The sequence below is a fragment of the Hippichthys cyanospilos genome, chromosome 4, assembly GCF_059441005.1.
Source record: "Hippichthys cyanospilos isolate Australia breed blue-spotted pipefish chromosome 4, RoL_Hcya_1.0, whole genome shotgun sequence".
Lineage (NCBI taxonomy): Eukaryota > Metazoa > Chordata > Actinopteri > Syngnathiformes > Syngnathidae > Hippichthys > Hippichthys cyanospilos.
Genome location: NC_142372.1, coordinates 24982410 through 25004963, shown reverse-complemented (window position 1 = coordinate 25004963; position 22554 = coordinate 24982410). Strand labels below are relative to the sequence as shown.

The following is a 22554-nucleotide window of genomic DNA, read 5'->3' as shown; positions in this document are numbered from 1 at the left end:
TTGCCAATCAAAATTATGTTAAATTTAACGAAAACTCTTCAAATGCATGGAACCAGTTACCAAAAAATTTTAATCACTGCTTTTTCACAGTACAAACTTATGTGCACTTTTTAATGTCTACTAACAAAGACAGCGTGAAAACAATGCAAAGGGACCTGCTTCGCAGGTTTATAATATTCTTTCACTTTCTCTTTTCACCTTTAAATACTGCAGAGGAGAGTCAGCTTCAGGTTCATCGTACTGGCTGTCATGGAAGGTAAGTGCAATATTAAGGTGTGGATAAGAAATAAATTACCCTCACCAAACAATTACTTTAAATAACTCTATTGAAAACGGCTTGTATCTGTTCTAGATCTTTTTGGTAATTTAGCTATTCTATAGAATTGTTAACAGTTAATCAGCAAGGTTAGTTCATATTTGGGGTGTTTATTTATTTATATTTTTAAAGATAACATTTTGTGTATTAATGAGAGTGTTGAAAAAGACAAGGGATCTAACAATGACATTTCATCTAGTGTTTTGAAGACAAGCCATAAGAGGATGCCAAACCATGGCTGCAGTGAACACTGAAAGACAAAACTCAACAGGTACATTCAATTTTACATTAAAGATATGAAAATATTTTACCGTACTATTATTACAAAAAAAAGGGTTAGGGTATATAAATCCACAAATGTGTAAAAAGAATCTGTATCTGTAAGTCAAAAATGCATAACGAGCATCACAAATGCGCAACAAAAATCCACAAATGCGAGGCTGAAATCACAAATGTGTACATACAGTAGCTCTGTCATCCAGGCAATGTGTAAACCCTCCACCCCTTGGTGTGACTCTATTCTTACATGTGACTTTTGCTACAGTCCTGCCGCACGGGAGTCACAAATCCGAAATTGTAGTTGTGTGCTGCTCCGTAGCAACACATTCAGACCAGTACCACTAAAAATGCCCACATTGGCAGCAAAACGAACATCCACGTTTGTTAGCCAGGCTTCTATCGAGCCATGGGTGAATACCATTTATTTATTACTATTAAAAATTGGAAACTATCCATCCACGTAAGAATGAAATGGAAATTACAAGAAAATGTGTCTGTGTGTCTATAATAAATTCATGGTCAGTGTAACCACCTTTGTCACCAATTGTCATTGTTTGGTATGCAGCTTTTTAATGTGTTTAGCATTTATTTAGAGTGTGCATGCACAGATTTTTTTATTTTAACTATTCATGCATCCACTCACTATCTAGAGACGCTTATCCTCACAAGGGTCGCAGGTTTGCTGGTGCCTAACCCAGCTGACGTCGGCCAGTAGGCGGGGAACACCCTGAACAGCCAGCCAATTGCAGGGTACAATAGGACAAACATTTATATTTATTTATTTATTTATCATTTTATTTTATCTTGTTTTGTCCTTGTGCCAATGTCCCAATCGTCAGTGTTGTTTGTGTGAGTCCTTTGTGAGTGTGTGTGTGTGTGCTATGTATGTGTGTTAAACGGTCTGCCATAGACTGGCGTGGGGAATTTTTTTCTTCAGTTATTTCATTGTGTAAACATTTATTGGTAATTTCCATTTTATTTTTACATGGTTTCCAAGCCAGAGTATTAAATAACTGATACTTACCCATGGGCTGTTAGAAGAGTCGTCCTTTTTTTCTTTTGTTTTGTTTGTTTTCTCTTTCGAAAATCAAAAACCAAACAAACACGTTCTATTGTCAGGTCAATGTGACTGCTGCCAATGTGGGCATTTTTAGTAGTATTAATAGCGTCCCCTGGTGGTCTGAATGAGTTGCTACAGAGCAACACACAACTCTCGAGTTTTGCATTCGTGACTTCCGTGCAGCAGGATTGTAGCAAAAACCACGTTTGAATACAGGTAATCCAGTAGGCCAAGTGTTTGATCATCGCCCTAATTACAGCTCTATATACGCATTTGTGACTTCAGCCGTGCATTTGTGGATTTTTGTTGCGCATTTATGGATTGTCATTACACATTTGTGACTTCAGCCACACATTTGTGGATTTTTGCTGCACATTGTGACTATAGTTTAGCATTTCTTACTTCAGATGCGCTTTTGTGTCATTTTTGTTCCTATTTGTGACTCGTTCTGAATTTGTGACTCCTGCCGTTTTTTTATGACATAACGTGAAAAAAAGGGCATAAAGAGGGGACAAAACAACATCGCGGTCCACGTCGTAAGGTGAAAAAAAGCATAAGGCAGGGAGGTCGTAAACCGGGGGTGTACACTGTATTGGTTTTGTTTACATTTTTGTTGATTCCTTGTGTTTCCTGATGACTGGTCTCTCTTTAAGTTTGATTGTGCACCTCTGATTATTTATTAGCTGGTTCCTTGTGTTGCCCACTCAAATCCCTCCAATATCCTTGTGTCTTGCCCTTGTTTCTCATTTTCTCCTCAGTTTGCTTGTGATTAATTCCCTGTTTTCTTTAAAGTCCTTGTTGTGTAATTGTCAACGTCATCAGTGTTGTCTGTCGCCTCGTGTTACTTGCCCATGTGTAGATCAGTCTCTCTTGTTTGGGCTCTAATTTAGGCCAATGTAAACCAATTTACCCCTTATACAATCTATATGAGACCCAGATGTGGGTGAGAAGTTCTAAATCATGCCCATTTAGCCCACACATAACCCAGACAGGAATAATAAATAACTAGTTTTAACCCATACCCACTTCGCCCGTATTCAAAGGATTCAAAATGTTTATTGTCATTTACACAGAATAGAAACTTGTTTCTCGTTGATTCTTATTATGCTGTCCACATGAATGTCGTAAAAAAAAAAAAAAGATCAAGTATTGACTACCTACGTCATTTGTGCGTGTGTGTGTGTGTGTGGGGGGGGGGGGGGGGGGCACCTTGCTGGAATGTAGGGAGGTTCCTGCCCAATGGCTTCGTCTGCTGTCAAGACATCTTTACACTGGACGTTTCCTGCCTAATATGGCACATTGTGTTTATCTGTATCTGTATTTGGTACACGCAGCATCCACTTCAACTTGTTGAGCGTGGAAAGCCTCCCACCTGTGGTTTCTTCTGAAGGTTTATGATTTTCCCCAAATTGAGGTTTTTGACTTTTTCCTTCCCCTTCTGGGAGCTTTGAGCATGAAAAGAAAGCTCTGTACCACTTCTTTTTTGCAAAAGAAGTCAATATGACCTCTTTTCACCTGAAAGGCCGTTTGAGACTTAGGTGATTCAGGGCTATACAAATAAAACTTTATTTGATGTACCAAGTTCAGTAAAATAAAAAAGTATAAACAACACATAAGAGAGCACAAGTCTGAACCGTGCGCTCAGCATTCAGCCAACATTCACGAGCAGAGCAAACACGTTTGCCATGGAGGGCGCCATATACATCCCATATGGGACCCAGACATGGGTGATCAGTTCTAACCCATGTCCACTTTGCCCATTCATAACCCTGACAGGACGGATAGCTAACCAGTTCTAAACCATGCCCACTTAAGCCCACACATAAACCATGCATGGTTAAACAGTTCTATCCCATGTCCACTTAGCTCACATTTAAACCAGATAAGACCGATAAGAACAATGTTAACTATTTTTAACCCGTATCCACTTGGCAGATATACAGCCCAGTCTTGGTAGATCAGTTCAATCCCATTTTCACTCAGACCACATGTATCCCATACACGTCCCAGACTTGGTTAACCAGTTTTAACACATACCCACCAAGCCAACATACATCCCATATGAAACTCAGACATGGTTGACCGGTTCTAACCATGTCCACTTAGCCCACAAGTATCCCATACAGGTCCCAGACATGCTTAATCAGTTCTAACTTATGCCTAGTTAGCCAACACATAACTCAGACAGGACCATTAAACAGTAATTAATTTCAACGTATACCCACGTAGCCCTTATACATCCTATATAAAACAAAGATATCGGTGACGTGACCCGTTCTAACCCATGTCCACTTAGACCACACTTAACCCAAACAGGACCGATAATTGCTGACTAGCCCACACACAACACAGACAGAACCAATAAATGGCAACTCATTTTGACCCATACCCTTGTAGCCATTACACTTCCCGTATAAGATCAAGACATAGGTGACCGGTTCTAACCCATGTTCAACTAGCCCTCTTGTATCCCCTACATGTCCTAGCCATCATTAACCAGTTCAAACCTTGCCCACTTATCCCACATGTATCCCATACAGGTCCTAGCATTCAAAAACAGGTTCTAACCCAAGCCCACTTAGCCCACACATAACCCAGACAGGACGAATAAATGCTGACCAGTTCTAACCCTTGCCTACTTTGCCCAGACACGATTAACCACTTTGCCCAGATACAACCCATACAAGACCAAGACAGGGCTGCCCCCATTCTACTTTGGCCATACATAACCCTTATTGAGCTGAGGTCATATTTTCGCAGAGAGAACTGCAGTTAGCGCAATGGATTGCTGCTATTTTTGCGCCTCATTTACAAGTAAGCTAACTGAATGATTTTAATAACCAAGTTCCCACTGAGCCATTTGTTATTTTCGGCTCCCCGTGTGTACCGCCTCCTTCTTGAAGTGAAAAAAGTCTGGGCTTTTTTGCACCAAGGGATGATGCATCTTGCCGAGGTGTGGTCAACCAGTGACAAATTCTCCTTTATACTTCCCGGTTGGCTTGACGGACCCACTGGAAACCAATAATTGCTCATTGCGGCACAACCCTTTTATCCTGAGCGAGTGCATGAAAAGTCTTGCCAGCCTTGCGCTGCATCATTTTCAATTATCATTTGTACATGTTGAAACTGCAACTGCTTGCCTTGGCTTACTTGTCTATTTACATGTGAAAGAGAAACTTCCTCAGGACTTTGATGCAAAAATAAACAAATAAATAGGAGCTCAAAATTCATTATGTTTCAATATCTTTTTCATAAAGCAACATTTAAAATAATGTTTTCAAACAAAAAACACTACAAGCAGGCGACGCATTCAGCACCCCTGATTTACAGGGATGGTAACATGCACCCCTTGCCACAATTGACTAAGAGGGGCAATAACAGACCTCCAGTGGGACCACCAAACGTAAACTATCGTACCCCACCTTTGACGACACTACAACACAGCTTTCAATTAACTTTGTTCAACAGATTAAAACAAACATCAATCTTTTTCTTTGTCTTTGACAGTCCTGTTCGACTTCCTCTCCAACCTTGGACTACAGAAATATTATCCCAATAAACTCACTCTTCAATATCTACTGGAAGTCAACAAAAACAGCATATCTGATAAACCTGTTTTATCAGCTGATGAAATACCATTCTATTTCCTGCGAAAACTGTTCAAAATCAATGCCGGGTGCAGGAACTGGATGCAGATACTACGCAGTCAAGAAGAGCCCGAAGACAGCCTTGACCTATTGGACGTTTACACAGCATGTAAATCGGCGAGCACAGTTCATCCCCTTGACCTGATAGTAGGTCTCTTTCTTTGTGCCGACAGCTTCTTGCAACAGGAAATGGCCCTCAAGATGTCGTTATGCCAGTTTTCTGTCCCGCTGCTGTTGCCCCACTGCAACAACAATCAGTGTACTCTGATGCAATGGGCTCTGAGAGAAATTGTGAAAGAGTGGTGTCCACATGATTTGTGCCAGACAAAAGGATTTGTCGAGAACACCATTGTGCAAGCACAGATACCATTCGTTTCCTTTGTTAGGCTGAAAAACTGCACTTTATCTAAATCTCGGTTTTTGAATCACATCCTTAGCCGCGGCCAACAGAATCACAATATGTTTATACACAGAGACATGGAAGGAGGCGCACAGACTAGAAAAATTTCAAATACGTTGGTGGAGGTTTGCTGGTTCCTTCCGTGTGGGAGAGAAAGTCTTGACATATTTCCAGAGCCAATCACGTTTGCTAATTTGCGAGGAGATATTTGTGAGTCACCCTCACAATTTTCTTTTCTTTATGAAGTGTCCAACGCAATCTTTGTATTCTTGGACAAAGTTGAAGAAAAGGAGCACAAAATCCTGACAGCTCTTCAAGATGCAAAATCCAAACTTCATTTTGTTATTCATCGTCAGGCAAGTGCCTTCAATGATATGATTTCTGTCCAGAGAACAGTGCAAGAACTGGGTTTACCAAAAAGCAGTCTTGAAATCAAAGACTCAGGGGTGAACGTGGCAGAGTTTTCTCAGATGCTTTGCACAGCCATCAAAAAGTTGTTGCGCAAGATAAAAACCACAACGAGTATTGAAAATATGACTGAAAAGGCTATTGAATTGGGTCTATCTGTCGATGAATTTGCAACTCTTCACCAGAAAAAAGCCGCTAAAGAAATCATGACGGGTATTAGTGCACGAAGTATACGACACTACAAAAATCAACTACTTCCTTTGCAAGGAGAAAAATGGAAAAGGCTGTCACAACTGGAGATGAAGGAATGCAGAATAAAGGACGTTGGCACCGTTGGTGTTGAACATTATAAAGCTCAGCTCCAGGATGAGAAAAGACAAATTTGGAAAGAGCTGACTAAGCAGAAAAGGTCCAAAGGAATGCAACTCTTCATTGACACTTTATCTACATGTGACAAAGAGAAAAGGGATTTCTTCTTGAAATGGATGAAATTTATGTTCGACACGCACTCTCGTGACAAACTTACCGCGCTGCGTAACAAATACAAAGAGCAATGCAGAAATAAGGATGCCAAACTCATTGCGCAGATTGATCAAGATTTGTTGGACAGCTCTTTAGGAGTAGAACATTACATGAGAGAAATGGGATTAAACTATGAAGTTTCCATGCGGTCAGGTGATAGGCCAGATGAATTGTCTCATTTGCCTTCAGCGGCTGCTGAAATGCTGCTCGACGGCTATCCCTTGGAGTTTCTAGATGGAGACGCTTCAAACATCCCAGAGAAGTGGGTGGCAGCCGTGCTAATGGAGCTTCACAAGAAGGTCGGTGGAAAGAGTAGGCTGATGGTACTAGCTGTGCTGGGTGTTCAAAGTACTGGAAAATCAACACTTCTGAACACCATGTTTGGTGTTCACTTTCCTGTGAGCAGCGGCAGATGTACAAGAGGGGCCTACATGCTATTCCTCAAAGTTGGAGACGATATGCTACTTGAGTTGGCTTGTGACTTCATACTCCTCATTGATACTGAAGGTCTAAAATCCCCAGACCTCGCACAACTAGAAGACAGCTACGAGCATGACAACCAACTAGCGACGTTTGTCATTGGCTTAAGTGACGTCACCATCATCAACATAGCAATGGAGAACGCAAACGAAATGAAAGATGTCCTGCAAATTGCTGTCCACGCCTTCATGAGAATGAAGCAAATAGGGAAAAAAACGGTTTGCCATTTTGTTCATCAGAATGTTTCTGGAGTTTCAGCTCATTCCAAAACCTTGACGGAAAGAAAGCATCTGTTGGACCAGCTGAATGAAATGACGCAAATTGCATCTGAAATGGAGCGACAGCCTTCGATTCAAGCATTCACAGATGTGCTTGACTATGACTTGGAAAACAACAACTGGAACATCCCAGGACTTTGGCATGGAACGCCTCCGATGGCACCAGTAAACACTGGATACAGTGAGGCTGTGGCAGAGTTCAAGAAAAATCTCCTGACGACAGTTGGAAAAGAAAGGATCAGTGACATCTCAAAGATCCCTGACTTGCTTGAATGGATGAGTAGTCTGTGGAAATCTGTGAAATTTGAGAACTTCATCTTTAGTTTCAGAAACACACTTGTGGCCCATGCTTATGACAACCTGTGCAAAGAGTTCTCACGTTGGGAGTGGGAAATGCGAAAAGAAATCCTTTCCTGGCAGACGGCGGCAGAATCAGAGTTATTAAACAATAACGATGAGGCAGAAACATGGGAAACGTTGGTCATTTTGAAGAAATCAGAACTAGCCGAGGAAATTGAATCACAAAAAAGAAAACTCAATGATAAACTCTCCGATTATTACAAAAAGAAAGACAGACATGTGAATTTGATTGAGAAATACAAAATTGACTTCATCAACAGTATCATAAGTCTGGCCATGGACATTCAATTTTCAGTGGATACTAAATTGGACAGAGTTCTTGAGCTAAAATTTGGTTTGAAAAAGGCACAGGACATACAACAGAAGTGCCGTGGTGTGATTGAAGGGAGGGTCATGCAACTTTTGCATGACTTCAAAGACTCCAGACTATCTGATGACCAACTGAGAGAGGAGTTTGACAGAATGTGGGCTACAGCTACTGCCAATGTACCCACGCAGAAAGAACTAGACATACCTGCATTCATTCTCAGGCAACTGAACAAAACTATCACACGTAGGAAAGTGAATGAGACGTTACAAAAAATTGATACCCTAACTGACTTTGGAACAGGCCCCTTTAAGACCAAACGGGACCATGTTGACTCCTTACTGGATAAATTTCAATATATGTGTAAAGCAGATTTACAAATATATGCAAATAATATAATTGAGATATCCACTGAGTTTGTCCTTGATAAAACAAAGTCCAATTGCGATTATCATGACTCTTTCACAAGAGATCTGCTGCAGAGGGTTGATGAATTGCTCAGTCAAGGTTCCAGGTGCCACAACACCAACGCTCAGTTCGAGATTGACCTTAAACTTCATATTTGTGGCATTGCTGCAAGAGAATTCCTCAAGATGCACCAACGATTCCTGTCAAGTAATGACCCCAGAACACAGCTTGAAAAGTGCAAGAATCAATACTTCTCAGACTTCGTGGATTTGTACAAAGAGACCGATCATTGCCAACGCAAAGCAGATGAGTATGCCCGTCTTTGCATCAAGCCGGCCATTGAGGATTACATCAACAGATCTTTGGGGATTGACATTGTCGATGAAATTTTGACAAGCAGTCATTCAATGATTTACAGTTCACGCCCCTGTTTCCAATATGACATTCAGAAAGACTTGCTGGAGAAAGACGATTTCAAGAGTTTTGTCAAGTACATATGTTCCTACGAAACATATGTTAAGGATCAAATACTTCTTCACATCCGTCAAAAATTGGACAAAGACAAGTTATTCAAATTAAAGAAGAAGAAGTTGGAGGTTTTAGTTTGCAAATTATCAAACGCAGTGGATCAGGCCTCAAATATCCTGCCGGATGATGACACAAATATTCCACTTCTCATCAAGGAAATGCGCAAACATTTGATCAAAGACATCGTAATATCAGATGGGGCACAAACGTGCAGTCTTTTTCAAAGTCAAAGCACATGCCGTTCATTTGTACAAAGCTTCACTGTAGCCTTGAATACACTAAAGGACACACTCCTTGATGAATTCGCCAACTCAGAAAACATCACTGAAACGCTAAATAAACTCGCAATTCAACCACAGAATGAGTTATTTAAGAAAATATTTGGATGTGGACAGCAGTGTCCCTTTTGTAAAGTTCCTTGCGAAGCAGGTGGCAAAGAACACAAGAAACATCATGCATCCGTGCATCGACCACAGGGGCTCGGAACTTACAGAGTAATTTCCACGGAAGTCCTAGTTGAAACACTATGTACAACTGATGTACAGACTGATCGTCAATTTCGAAGCAAAGAGACACGCGGTGAGTTTGTTCGATACAGAGAATACAGTAACATTTATCCTGACTGGCACATCCCCCCAGACCCCACAATGGAAGCATCTGATTATTGGAAGTATGTACTGGTACATTACAATACGAAATTTGCTAAAGAGTATGCGGCCAAACCAGCAAATATTCCCGAGGCCTGGAAGAAAATCACAAAGAAGCAAGCGCTGAAGGGTCTGAGAGATACTTTCAATATTAAAGAAAATAATCCAGATTATGTAGTCGTGTGATTTTAAAATAATATGCAGTGTAACCAAGTTGGGAATGCATAAATAATAGAAGAAAATAGTGATAAATGAAAGACAAATTTAGCACAATGTACAGCATGCATGTAACAGTGGTTGTCTATAGAGTTGAATTAGCATTAAGATAGCAGATGTTCATAAAATGAAGTTATTTGGATTGCTTACTCAATGTTACTCTCTTTACCTAGTTTTACAATCATCATGGGTATCAATAAACAGCTTGAAACAAACGGCTTGTTTTTTTTTCTTTAAGAAATTTAGCTGTCTGCCAAATGGCGCAATAAATACATAAATCAATGGAGGAGCAGAAGTGCAATAGGTACTTATTAAAGTTGGGTACTAGACATAGGACGATATCAGATTCTGAAAGTATGATAACCTTGAGCAAAAATATCACACTATCTCAGTATTATGGTATTGAAATAGAACTCCAAAACATAGCACTAGACGGAGTTTGGAACGGCACATTTAATGCTTGACGTCGACTGGCCCCACATAGCAAAATTGGTCTGGCCCAGTTCTGGCCCACATACCTCAATGAATGACGGTCCTTTGGTGGGCCACATCCAGTATTCACAACGTGGACCGCATGAGGCCAACATTTGAGGCAGATCGTACTATTATAGCTTGGCCAAAACCTGGCCCTATATTGGGTCAGGCAATTTGCAGGACTGGCCCAACATAGGGTTAAGGTTGAATTAAGGCTAATATCCTGTATATTAGCCTTGACCCAACTTGATTGAAAAACACACAAAAACTGCAGTATAATTTCAAACAAAACAATTTTTTTCATTTTCAGACTGTGTACACCCATGGAGGTAAATTTGGTGCAAAAGTAACTTGTACAGTGGTAATTTGTACTCATAAAAATTGAATAGATTTGGTGTTGTAAAAAATCACTTTTGTAATCAAGTTTGTAGTTGTAGCCAAGTAATTTGTACTTGTATTACAAAATTTAAAAAGTCTGTCGAAATAGTAGCTTGTACTTGCATAAAATCATTTTGTAGCTATAGCACAAATGACTTGTAGTTGTGGACTACTAATGGCCCCCCACTACAGTCAATTTGCTACATCTACAAAACGAGTTCTTACAGGTACATGTAACTATTAAAAGATACAGTACATTTTTTTTATAAATAAAAGTATTTTATTTATTGGCGAAAAGTTACAAAAACATTTTTTCACCACAAGTCATTTTTTAACAGCTACAAATTTATTACAAATTTTTTTTACAAATTTAGTACAAATTTATTATGTACTCCATACGAGTACAAAGGACTGATTTGTGTAGGTAGAGTTATTTTTGCAGCAAACTTACCTTCAAGTGTTTTTTTTCTCTTCATCTCTTCTCTTCTTCCTGCCACCATGCCCATCAGGAGCTAGATGTAGCCATATTTTGGTTGTGGTATCGATTTCCTGGTCTGTGGCCCCAGATGTTAGGTGGCTACGAGGCAGCAGCTGAAACATGCAAACATGGTTTTATATTAAAGTTTTGTTTCATCGGATGTATGACTATTAAAAAGAATTATTCAATTCAACTTCACATAATTGAATGTAATGTCGGGAGTATATTCCACTGAAGCCCTATAGTCAGTTCTTGATTTCAGCCTCGCCAAAAATTGACTTGAAATGTACAAATGTACCTCAACACCATGCCTTTGGCATTTCGATCTAAAAATAGTGCACAGCACATATTAAGAATAGGGGTTCATCTCAAGTCTCTTAATTCGACACAGAACTTCAAGTTCAACCCTCTGTTTTTGGCATCGATGATTATAATTATTTTAGTATGAATATATTTTTTTTGCCAAGAGGATATTGTATTTGGAGCTGTATTTGACACCAGAATAACTTAATTATGCGGCTTCATAGTTACTCCTAACCAGCCACATGTTTGCAGTAATTAGGCTGCTCAAATGCATTTGGCCATGAGAAAAAGACATTAGGTTTTACTGCAAAACATTTATATTAGGTTGTTGGGAACTTTTTGCAATAAGGTATTTGTTTTTTTCTTTGATCCATTAGAGAAAAGCAGCCTATTATCATTTTTTTGAAGTAGAAAGTGTAGATTTTCCTGCAATTGTCTGGCAACCAGTTCAGAGTCTCCCCTGCCTACTGCCCAAAGTCAGCAGGGATAGGCATAGCGAGCCTGCGACCCTTGTGAGGATAAGCAGCTTTCGAAGATGGATGGAGGTTTATATCTTCTAATATCTGTCTTGATATTTTCTTCATGTTGCCACATGCATTTGAGAAAATAGCAGCCTATATTAAACGTTTCACAGCAACAAGTTTATATTTTCTTAATGTGGCCTAATTCATGAGACAAATAGCATTTTGCTATACTGTACGGCACGAAAAAAAATAAATAGAAGAACATTGACATGAGAAATACTGACCTAGGACTTCACTTCCTCTTCACTGTCCTGTCCCCATTCTCCTCAAAGATAGACAATGGTGGCATTTCAAAGTCTGAAATAAAACCCTGTAAATGGACGAAAATTCATTTTAAGCCATGGGATCTTTGAAGTTCCAGGTATTTTACTTGTAGTAGTTCTCGGTTAAGATAACTCACAAATTATTTCATACAGTCGGTTCAGAACTCCAGATGAGTTTATTTTGAGCTGTAATTGTGTTGGAGCAAGGCAGTCCCACATTTTACCTACACAAAGTTAAAAACCTAGAACAACTACATTTAAAATATATTGTCCAAGACACTTATGTTCTTAGAGCATATAACAATTACATACAATTTACAGTGTTCACTTACTTAGGCATTCTGTTTTTCTTCACTTCTATGTTAGCAGATTCTGGGGACAAGTCAAAATTGTCATTAAAAAAAAAAAAAAAAACAATGTCTTGAACCATGGAATGTGTTGTCCATTTTCTTCCCATTTTCTTTCTGTTGTATTCCTCGTTTGAGGTCAATTGTCCTCATTTGACTTGCGTCAACGAGTGACAATTTGACATGTCTTCACCGTGTACTTTTGCACCAACGACTTTTATGACTGTAAACGGCTAGAAATACAGACAATTAAACAGTAAAACAAAAACATCCGAAAATGTTTGGTTTGGCTACTGAGGTGACTTCCTTATAATGCAAATACTGTACACCTGTAAAAGTAATTAAAACCTTTTTTTAAAATCTTGTAATACCACGACGCTGAAGTTGGCTTCATGGGCGCGCTCCCGAAAATCCAGCCTTTCATTCCACTTTAAAAGTCCGAAATTGCGCTTTCTTGCCGTTAGAGGGCATCGTTACCCACATATTTGCATGCAGACGTGAATGCTTTTCTCGCTCTTGTGTCAAACAAAACAGATGTCAACGTTCTCCTGCTGCTGTAATAACACAATGACGTTAGGCATCTAACCTGTTTCATTATCTACACTTTGATAGCAGCCAAATGAGATTGGAAACATTGAAAATAATTTATTTTAAAATCACAATTGCGTTAGTCCATTCTCACTTTGGGTGATGCTGGCCATCTTTGACAGCCTCCCATCAGCATCAGAGTAAAATAGCGTTGAGTTTCTGATTCACATTCTACACGTTGCTAGCTGTCAAATGAGACCCTTTTTGGAAAACCTGATTGGCAAAAAATAAAATAAATGGACTTTGGAATCACACACTTCATTCTCCTGTTTACGGTGGCCCTGAAGTGCAAATGAAAAAAACTAATATCGAAGCAAAATTAAAAAAAGAAAAACACATTTACAAAAGACGAAACAAAACGAAGAAAGAAAAACGCAATTCAAAAACAAGCAGTCAGTCGTGAGTCCACTATTCCCTCCCGCCCCCACCGCTTCCGGTTTGGTATTTAAATAATAGTGTTTCTCGAAATGTTGCATGCGTTTGTGAAAATGTTGCACGCGTTTGTGAAAATGTTGCGTGCGTTTCGACTTTTGTAAAAAGTTTTTTCTTTTTTTTGTTTGCGTTTTGTTTTTAAATTGTGTTTTTCTTTTTGTTGTTTTGTTTTGTCTTTTGAAATGCGCTTTTCTTTCTTTGTTTTGTTTCTCAAAATGTTGCGGGCATTTGAGAAAATGTTGCGTGGGTTTCGACTTTTGTAAAAAGTTTTTTCTTTTCGTTTTTTGCGTTTTGTTTTTGAATTGCGTTTTTCTTTCTTTGTTTTGTTTTGTCTTTTGTAAATGTGTTTTTCTTTTTTTAATTTTGCTTCGGTATTTGTTTTTTTCATTTGCACTTCAGGGCCACCGTACCTGTTGGGTGAAGCTGCACATCTTTGAGAGCATCCCATCTGGACCAGAGTAAAATGGCGTAGAGTTTTGATTCTTATTCAACTGATTCTCAATCTATGAGACCCATTTTGGAAAATCTGATTGGCAAAAAATAATTTGATTTTGAAATCACACAAAATGACATTACTCCATTCTCCTGTTGGGTGATGCTGGACATCTTTGGGAGCCTCCCAATATCAGAGTAAAATGGCATTAAGTATTTCAACTGATTCACATTCTACACCTTTCTAGTTGTCAAGAGACCCGCTTTGGAAAATCCGATTGGCAAAAATTAGAATAAATTGACTTGGAAAACATGCAAAATAACGTCAATCCATTCTCCTGTCGGGTGATGTTGGCCATCTTTCAGAGCCTCCCATCAAGACCAGAGTAAAATGGTGTTGAGTTTCACAGCTGATTCTTATACTGCACATTTCTAGCTTTCCAATGAGACCTTTTTTGGAAATTCCGATTGGCAAAAATTGAAATAAACCGACTTTGAAAAAATAGACAATGACATTACTCCATTCTCATGTTGGGTCTTTGGCAGCCTCTCATCAGCACCAGAGTAAAATGGCGTTGATTTTCTCAACTGATCGACAGTCCAAGATAATGATTTTGTGCAAAACGTTGACATTGTGTCACCCACAAAGGTAAGGTTTTGAATTGTTGGCATAATATTAAATTCTCTTCTTGAATAAGAACTTCACCAAAATCATTAAAACATAAAAAATAAGAATAGGTGACTAAGCACTATTCCTTCGCGTACATATATTCTTTATTTTCACTGTGGCACAATGTATGGTGACATGTTGGAATACTGTATAATGAATTTAGGGGAATCCCTGAGGATTGTACCTGCTATGATCTTCAGATGTCATTGGTGTGGTGTATTTTGAAGCTCTGATTCTTTTCCCAAATCAATATGGCAAAAACCTCAAATGCTTCACAAGGCACAAGGCTCGTGCAGGTGTAATGATAATCAAGGATTCAAAGAGTTTATTGTTATGGGCAGAAACAAGTTTATCCTTACAATGAGATTCTTACTTTGCTGTACACACGAATAAGTATCAAGTTAAGTCAAAAACAAGGTATAAACAACATACAAGTAGCAGGTCAGGTTGGATAGGGCAGTAATTTGTATGGTTTACCAAGAAAATAATGAGCAGTTCTTGTTATGTTCTGTTGGTATTTGTCGTCTGTGGGCTAGTATCAGGGTTTTATGTTCTATTCTGTTTTGGGCTTTGGCTGGGTTTTTAGTTGTGTTTTCGAGTTGTTGTTTTTTTTTTTCATGTGTTTAGTTCACGTTTTGTGTCTGCCCTTGTCAATGTGATTGTGTCGCTAACCTTCCGTTGTGTTGGCCAATCAGCTCCTTGTTCTAATTGTGTCTTGTCCAACTGCTCGTTGTTGTCTCTTTAGGTTTGTGTGTACAGTGATCCCCCCTACTTCGCGGTTAATGGGGGTGTCAATCTCCCGCGAAGTCTGAAACCCGCGAAGTAGGGTATCAGTTCCTCAATTTCTATGTAAGCCCCAATATAGCCACAGTAACCATAAACAATCCTTTTTTGTATTTTTTGCATATTTTATTTCTTTTCTCCTATTAATTAAGATTACATTATCCTTATTAACAATATTGTATATTCATTGAATAACTAATATTACTTAGATTGTTGAGAATTTGTTCTCAGGACTGGTTATCTGCACCAAGACTCCGGTGAGACAGTACGCAAGTCATCACGTTGAACTTCACATTTAATTTGGCTTGTGTACGGTGTATCATGTAGTGTCCGTTGAATAATAAATCAACAACAATCTTAAAGTCAGTCAACTAACATATAAACACTTGCCGAATTTAAATCTATGAATTTACTGTATTTTTAGCCGACATTAGCGGGTTAGCAACAACTACTAACTATAAAAGTGCAACCTCTACACAAACGAACACATAAACAGAATAAACACTCATCGCTTACTAAACATAGGCAGTAGCGTGCGTTATCAACATAAATGATGATAAACTATAAATTTGAGTTTACGTTGTCATTCACTACGTCACCGTAACGAGCTAAATGACGCACAGAAAACGTAAAACAGGAAACGGAAATGCAACGCGACCCGACAGATTAAAAGCACACATTTCAAAATAAGATAAAAACGTCACGAACTCTAACGCTTGAAGAATTCTTAACATTGTTATTAACTAATATTACTTAGTTATTTGATGAATACAGTACTGGATAATGTACTTTTTACTTTTTTCATTTTTTTCCATTTTTGCACACTTTTTTAATATTTTTTTATTTTGAAATACTGTATTTTTAATTTTTCCTGGAAAACCCCGCAAAGTACTGAAACCGCAATATCTGAGACCATGAAGTAGGAGGGATCACTGTATTTAGTTTCTTGTTTCTTTACTGTTTTAGTTGGGTCATTGTCAAAGTGTCGTTGTCTATGTTGTTGACAGTTCCTCGTCGTCCCTGTGAGTGCTTATTGTGATAGCTTGATTTTATAGTCTTTTTTTTTTTTTTTTACTAAGTCTATTTCTGATGTTACTTTTTGTGCAGTCTTTGACCTTGTTATTGTTATTTCATCTTTACATTAAATTATTATTTCAAACACACCTCGTCTATCTGCTTCCCTGCATTTGGGTCCACAACCTCCACATCTCTCTCCACCATGCCTCGACATGACAGTTCTGTCTCATGATCGTGACAAATAGACAAACACTGAGTTCAACTTTTGCTACCATGACAACTAAATGCATGGCTGTAGTGTTGCCAGATAGTGAGCGAATAGTGTGATTTTTTTTGTTTTTTTTTAAGTTCGGTTATAAAGATTAAATTGTATTTTCTGTCATGGAAGTTGAACTTCATAAACTGCACAATTACTTGTCAATTACTTTAACCATTAATGATTGCAATCAATGTCCTTCAAAGCCTATAGTTTCAAAAAAATTCTAAATTCGCCAACAGTACAGTACATCAACATTCTAATATAGTGTGTCACTCCTCCACTTTTGTACACGTTTCTGGTATGTACAGTATGTGCTTACCTGTGTTTGATATAGTACTTGCAATGTACAGAGGGAAAACAAAACAGTGAAATAGGATACAACAAAAGATGTTTTCATTGGCACACACATTTTTAGTGCAGGAATTTTCATAGTCCTTATGGGTAGGATTTAAATCCGATTGTAAGATTTACAAAAACAAGAGAATTTCAATTTGACAGCAACACGTTAAACAGTTCATTCAATAAGATTCCTCCCACAATTTACATCATTTACAACACCTAGCTGGTCCACATTCCTGCACTTCATTTTTTCTTCCTAAGCTAAGGGTGAGGCTCCCTGTGAATATGTGAGGCCGACTTTGAATATTAACAACCCAACGAACCAGACAACCACAAGCAAAGGACCAAGAGTATGAATGATCAAGAGGACTGAATTGGTAAGTCTACTCATTATTACCAACGAGTTTAGTCTTTGGTATCTAAAAATTGTTGTGGGTTTTTTTAAGTTCCAAAATTACTGTAATGCTGCCACACACGGTAACTGCTGTCCCAATCTTGGTAGAAGAAGCTAAAACTGCTACCTTGTGTGGAGCGGAGGAAGAGCCATTTTCTTGATCCTTAAATGCAATGCTTTAAAATCTATTTTAATGATTCAGGATTCAAGAGTTTTATTGTCATATGTATAGTATTTTTATACCACACAATGAAATTCTTATTCTCTTCTCTTCCCGAGCAGCAGACTAAATAAAACAACAAACAGAAACAATGGTGCTAATACAGTAGAGGATTGGTTAAAGAGTTATTTAATCTTGTAATAAAAAGTACAATTAAAATGTGTTATTGGAAGGAACCAATGCTTTTCTTAGTTACCAAAAAATATTTTTGACGATAAGTACTATAAACCTATTTCTGGACTGTTCTGACGTGACAAGGGGTGTTGTTGACAATTGTAAATAAATTGGAATTAAAAGTTTGCAGTCTGAGTGAATCAGAAATGTCAGCAAGTTCTGCTACATTCCAGCTTCCTTCAAATGTATACACAGAGAAAGCCCTAAACACTTAACAAACATCTTCTCTTGTACAAAAAACAAATTTGGTTGTATTTTGTTTGAATCGATGTATATGCTTGTTTTATTATTACATGCTCCTACAACACTTGTAGTTTTTACCTCGTTCATTTTGTATAGGGTAGTCAAGAGCAATGTTGCATACATCAAACACGCACGCAAATTATGTAAGGCTGAATTTTCCACCCGTTCAAGCTACTGACCCTGACTGTCGCTCACTTTCATAGCTTCTGGTGGTTCTGTGTATCAGCGATGGAGATGAAGGTGCAGGTAGAGGATGCGGTTCGAGTGGTTTGTGGCATAACCCACACCACTACTTGTCAGGATGTTGTCATTTCTCTTGCACAAGCAATTGGTAAGATGTTTTGTCACACATTCAACTTTTAACATGAACCTAAAATTTGGGAATATTTTTTCTTAAATAACGATCCGACGAATCATTAACATGGAACCAGCCATGGCTTTTAATGCAACGTGTGAAAGGGTCTGACTGCTAAGTAGAAAGGATGCAATATATTTAAGAGGTAGTTCGAAATCAATTAGGCACAATTTTAGTATGCTAAACAGGGGTGGGCAACTTACTTTTTGTTTGCTGCTTCGACATGCGCCAGAACCCCGCCCTATTTCCGTCATCGTCCGGCCATAATTTTTTTTCGAATCAGACAAAACTTTCATCGTCGGTCCATCAGTCTACTGATATATTTTTGCCCAACCTTCCGCCACCACTAATTTGTGATAGTCTTACTTGAGATGTTCTTTACCCTAGTGATGACTGTTGTGAGATCAGAGCATGGACGGTTGCCCTTCGTTGTAGAGGTTTATATAACCATTTTAGGCCTGTAAATGACATGATAGTACTTATTTCGCATTCAAATTAATGTTATTCAAATACACAAATGTGGGAAAAAAATGGTCTGTTTTGAGTTACACGGTTATAAGTCGACTCCCTTAATATGGGGGTTGAAAATGAGGGAAAAAAATGTATTGTATTGTATTGTATTGTATTGTATTGTATTGTATTGTATTGTATTGTATTGTATTGTATTGCATTGTATTGTATTTGGGGCTAAATCAATTTTATTCTGGTGATGGATTAAATGAGTTGTACTGTATACATGTATGAATTTTTGTCTTAAAGATAATATCTTTTGCGCAGGTCAAACTGGTCGTTACATTCTAATCTTGAAATTACAAGGCAAAGAGAGACAACTGGGTGCCAATGAATGTCCACTCCAGCATTTGAATAAACTTGGACAGTTGGCTGCTGAGGTCCAGTTCATTCTGAGATGGACTGGTCCCAGTCTGAGTGATGGGCAAGACACAACATCCAGAGTCATTCATCCTGCTCTGCTCAAAACACAAGAGTCAGAAACACTGCCACCCAGAGAGCCAGAGAAGACTCATGCTTTCAGTCTTGGTGCACCAACAGTATCCAGAAGGACTGAATATAACCAGGCAAATGAGACTTACTCCTCCTCCAAAGAGGAAATATTTAAGCAGATACTGAAGCAGCAGAGAATGCTGAAAGACTTGCAGCTTCGACTTAAAGACGTGCAAGATGAGTCAGAGTGGTGGGTGCGAGAAACTGCATCTCTTACAATTACTGGAAGGAATTTGGGGTATGCAGAAGAATTGGAAAAAATGAAGCAGTGGTTCGAAAATAATGAGGCTGAGCTGATGCAGAGTCAGCTATGGAGGAAACGATTACAAGAACAAATAGATAGAGAAGAAGGTAGGATACCAAAATTTATATTGTTAACTATTATGTTATTTTGAACCATGTTCAAGTAAAAAAAATGTCTTTGTTCATTCATCACAACAGAACTGGAGAGTGGTCTACACCAGATAGAGACATCAGTACTAGATCACACTTATCGGATCGAAGAACTTCTGGACCATTCTTCATATCTCGAGCACAACATAGAACTTGAAACCTCTCAGGTGGATGCTCAACATTCTAAAGTAGTCTTGCGGACCATGAAATGGGAAATCAGACGCCGCACACAGGAGCGCAAAGAACTGGATAATAAATTGTCGAAGACTTTGAAAAAGCTGCGAACTACAGAGGACACACTTCGGGTATTTACTTTCATTTTGTGTTTTCAATTGCTTTTTATGTTTTTTGACAGATCAACAGATTCCTATTTTTGAAATAATGTTTTGCTAATGTACGATGCATCATCCTTTAGAGCAAGTGGGAGACCATGGAGGACCTGAAAAAGGAGTTGAGACAATGTAACTTGCAGCATTTCATCCAGCAAACCAGTTGTGCCCCACTATTAGGCCAGACAAACACTTTCCCTGTCACTAAAGCATTGCTCAGCAATGCTGGCATTATGGGATGTAACTAGACTGCCAATTATATTTACACTGAATCATTTATTTGTTTGTTTGTGTTCATTGTTTTCTTTTTAAATGCATTTCTCGTTCTATTTTTGTGCTTTATTTTTCAAAAATAAATGTGTTTTATTTTGAGTCCACACCTGCCTCACCAGCTTGTTTCCCTGTACTTGAGTCCACATTCATCTCAACGCTCACTTCAGCCTGAACAAGTGACAATACTATTTATTGTTATATTTATTTAATATACACCAATCAGATTCTAGAACCTGTATGGATTGTATGATATATGATGTATGGACGATAAACTATCATGGAAATCTCACATAAAACATGTGCAAAATAAATTGTCTCAGTACTAAGTAAGGCAAAAAACTTTCAGGACCACATTCTCTACAATCCTCTAATATTACCATATTTAAGCTACCATGCAGACATCTGGGGCAATACTTATAAATGTACATTACAAGCACTGTTTATACTGCAAAAAAGAGCCATAAGGATAATTCATAACACTGGTTAGAGAGAACATACAAATCATCTGTTCCTAAAATCAGATACATTGAAACTTACTGACCTGGTTCATTTTCAAACAGCACAAATTATGTATAAAGTAACAAACAATCTACTTTCGGGAAATATTCACAAACTGTTTTTTCAAAGAGAAGGGGGATAAAATCTGAGGGGGGGACTGAATTTTAAACATCTCTGTGCTCGTACAACGTTAAAAACTTTCTGTGTTTCAATATGTGGAGTGAAACTGTGGAACAGACTGACGGGGGAGCTGAAGCCCTGTCCAAGCATGAGCAAGTTCAAACAGCGGTACAAACATAATATTCACAAGGCATAGGGAAGAAGAAGTGTGTGACAACCATTAGTGTTCTCATATATTGCCTGTCTACTTGTGTATTTATTTATTTATTTTGTTCCATATTTTGGTAACATTCGTAATATGAGTATGTGATTAAAAAAAAGCAGGACACAGTAAAGATACATATTTACTATTAAGTGGAGAAGGGGTAGGTATAAATAAGCTTATGCTTCCTCCTACTCCTTTTCGAACATGATAAGCCAATGTTGTTTCAACTGTTTTCATTTTCCGTTTGTTTTTGTTTTGTTTTGTATAATCGGGTGTTCAAAATAAAGCATTCATTCATTCATACGTTGGTAAGTGGGTGTGGGTTAGAACTTGGTAACTTTGTCTGGGTCATGCATGGGTTATTTATGGGCTATGTGGTTATGGGTTAGAACTCGTCAGCATTTATCAGTCCTGTCTAGGTTATATGTGGGCTAAGTGGGCTTGGATTAGATCTGGTTAATGATGGCTGGGACATGTAGGGGATACATGAGGGCTAGGTGGACATGGGTTAGAACCGTCACATATGCCTTGGTCTTGTATGGGACGTATAAGGACTATGAGGATATAGGTCAAAATTAGTTACCATTTGTCGGTCCTGTCTGGCTTATGTGTGGGCTCAGTGGGCATGCTTAGAACTGGTTAATCATATCTGGGATCTGTATGAGATACATATGGGTTAGGTGGACATGGGTTAGGACAGGTTGACCATGTCTGGATCTCATATGGCATGTATTTACGCTAGGTGGGTATGGGTTAAAATGGTTAACAATGTCTGAAACCTTTATGGGATACATGTGGGCTACGTGGACATGGGTTAGAACTGGTCATCCAGGTCTGGGTCTCAAGTAGGCTGCACATGGGCTAAATTGGTATGGGTTACAAATAGTTACCATTTACCAGTCGTATCTGGATTAACCTTTTACTGGGCACAACGGCCGCCATAATGGCCTTAACGGCCAGTTGATTGTCTAAACAGGCAAAAACGGCACACGTTTTTCTATTTTAAAGTCATAAACAGGCAAGAATTTTCAGGATTAAGAAAAAATTTAGGGGCACGTTCAAATTTAAAGGGACAATGTGTAACATTTGGACCGTTTTTCATTAGTAACAGCAGGAGGTGCTGCATTTACCATTGTCTGTAGCTATAACAGACATGGCAGCCTCCGGAGGAATGCCACACCCCATGCAATGCAATGTACATGTAC

General features: G+C 38.5%; 2 protein-coding genes across 2 annotated transcripts; both read left to right on the top strand.

The window, feature by feature from the left end:
• Positions 1–239: 239 nt before the first annotated feature.
• Positions 240–10071, top strand: LOC148425140 (up-regulator of cell proliferation). The gene is made up of 3 exons (XM_088413780.1): positions 240–256; positions 516–587; positions 5163–10071. Exons 2-3 carry the CDS (start codon positions 551–553, stop codon positions 9824–9826), a joined length of 4701 nt encoding a protein of 1566 aa, XP_088269906.1. The 5' UTR covers positions 240–256; positions 516–550; the 3' UTR covers positions 9827–10071.
• Positions 240–20559, top strand: LOC148425139 (ras association domain-containing protein 8-like). The gene is made up of 8 exons (XM_088413781.1): positions 240–256; positions 516–587; positions 14043–14724; positions 17405–17520; positions 18378–18505; positions 19307–19882; positions 19973–20229; positions 20340–20559. Exons 5-8 carry the CDS (start codon positions 18403–18405, stop codon positions 20499–20501), a joined length of 1098 nt encoding a protein of 365 aa, XP_088269907.1. The 5' UTR covers positions 240–256; positions 516–587; positions 14043–14724; positions 17405–17520; positions 18378–18402; the 3' UTR covers positions 20502–20559.
• Positions 20560–22554: the final 1995 nt, after the last annotated feature.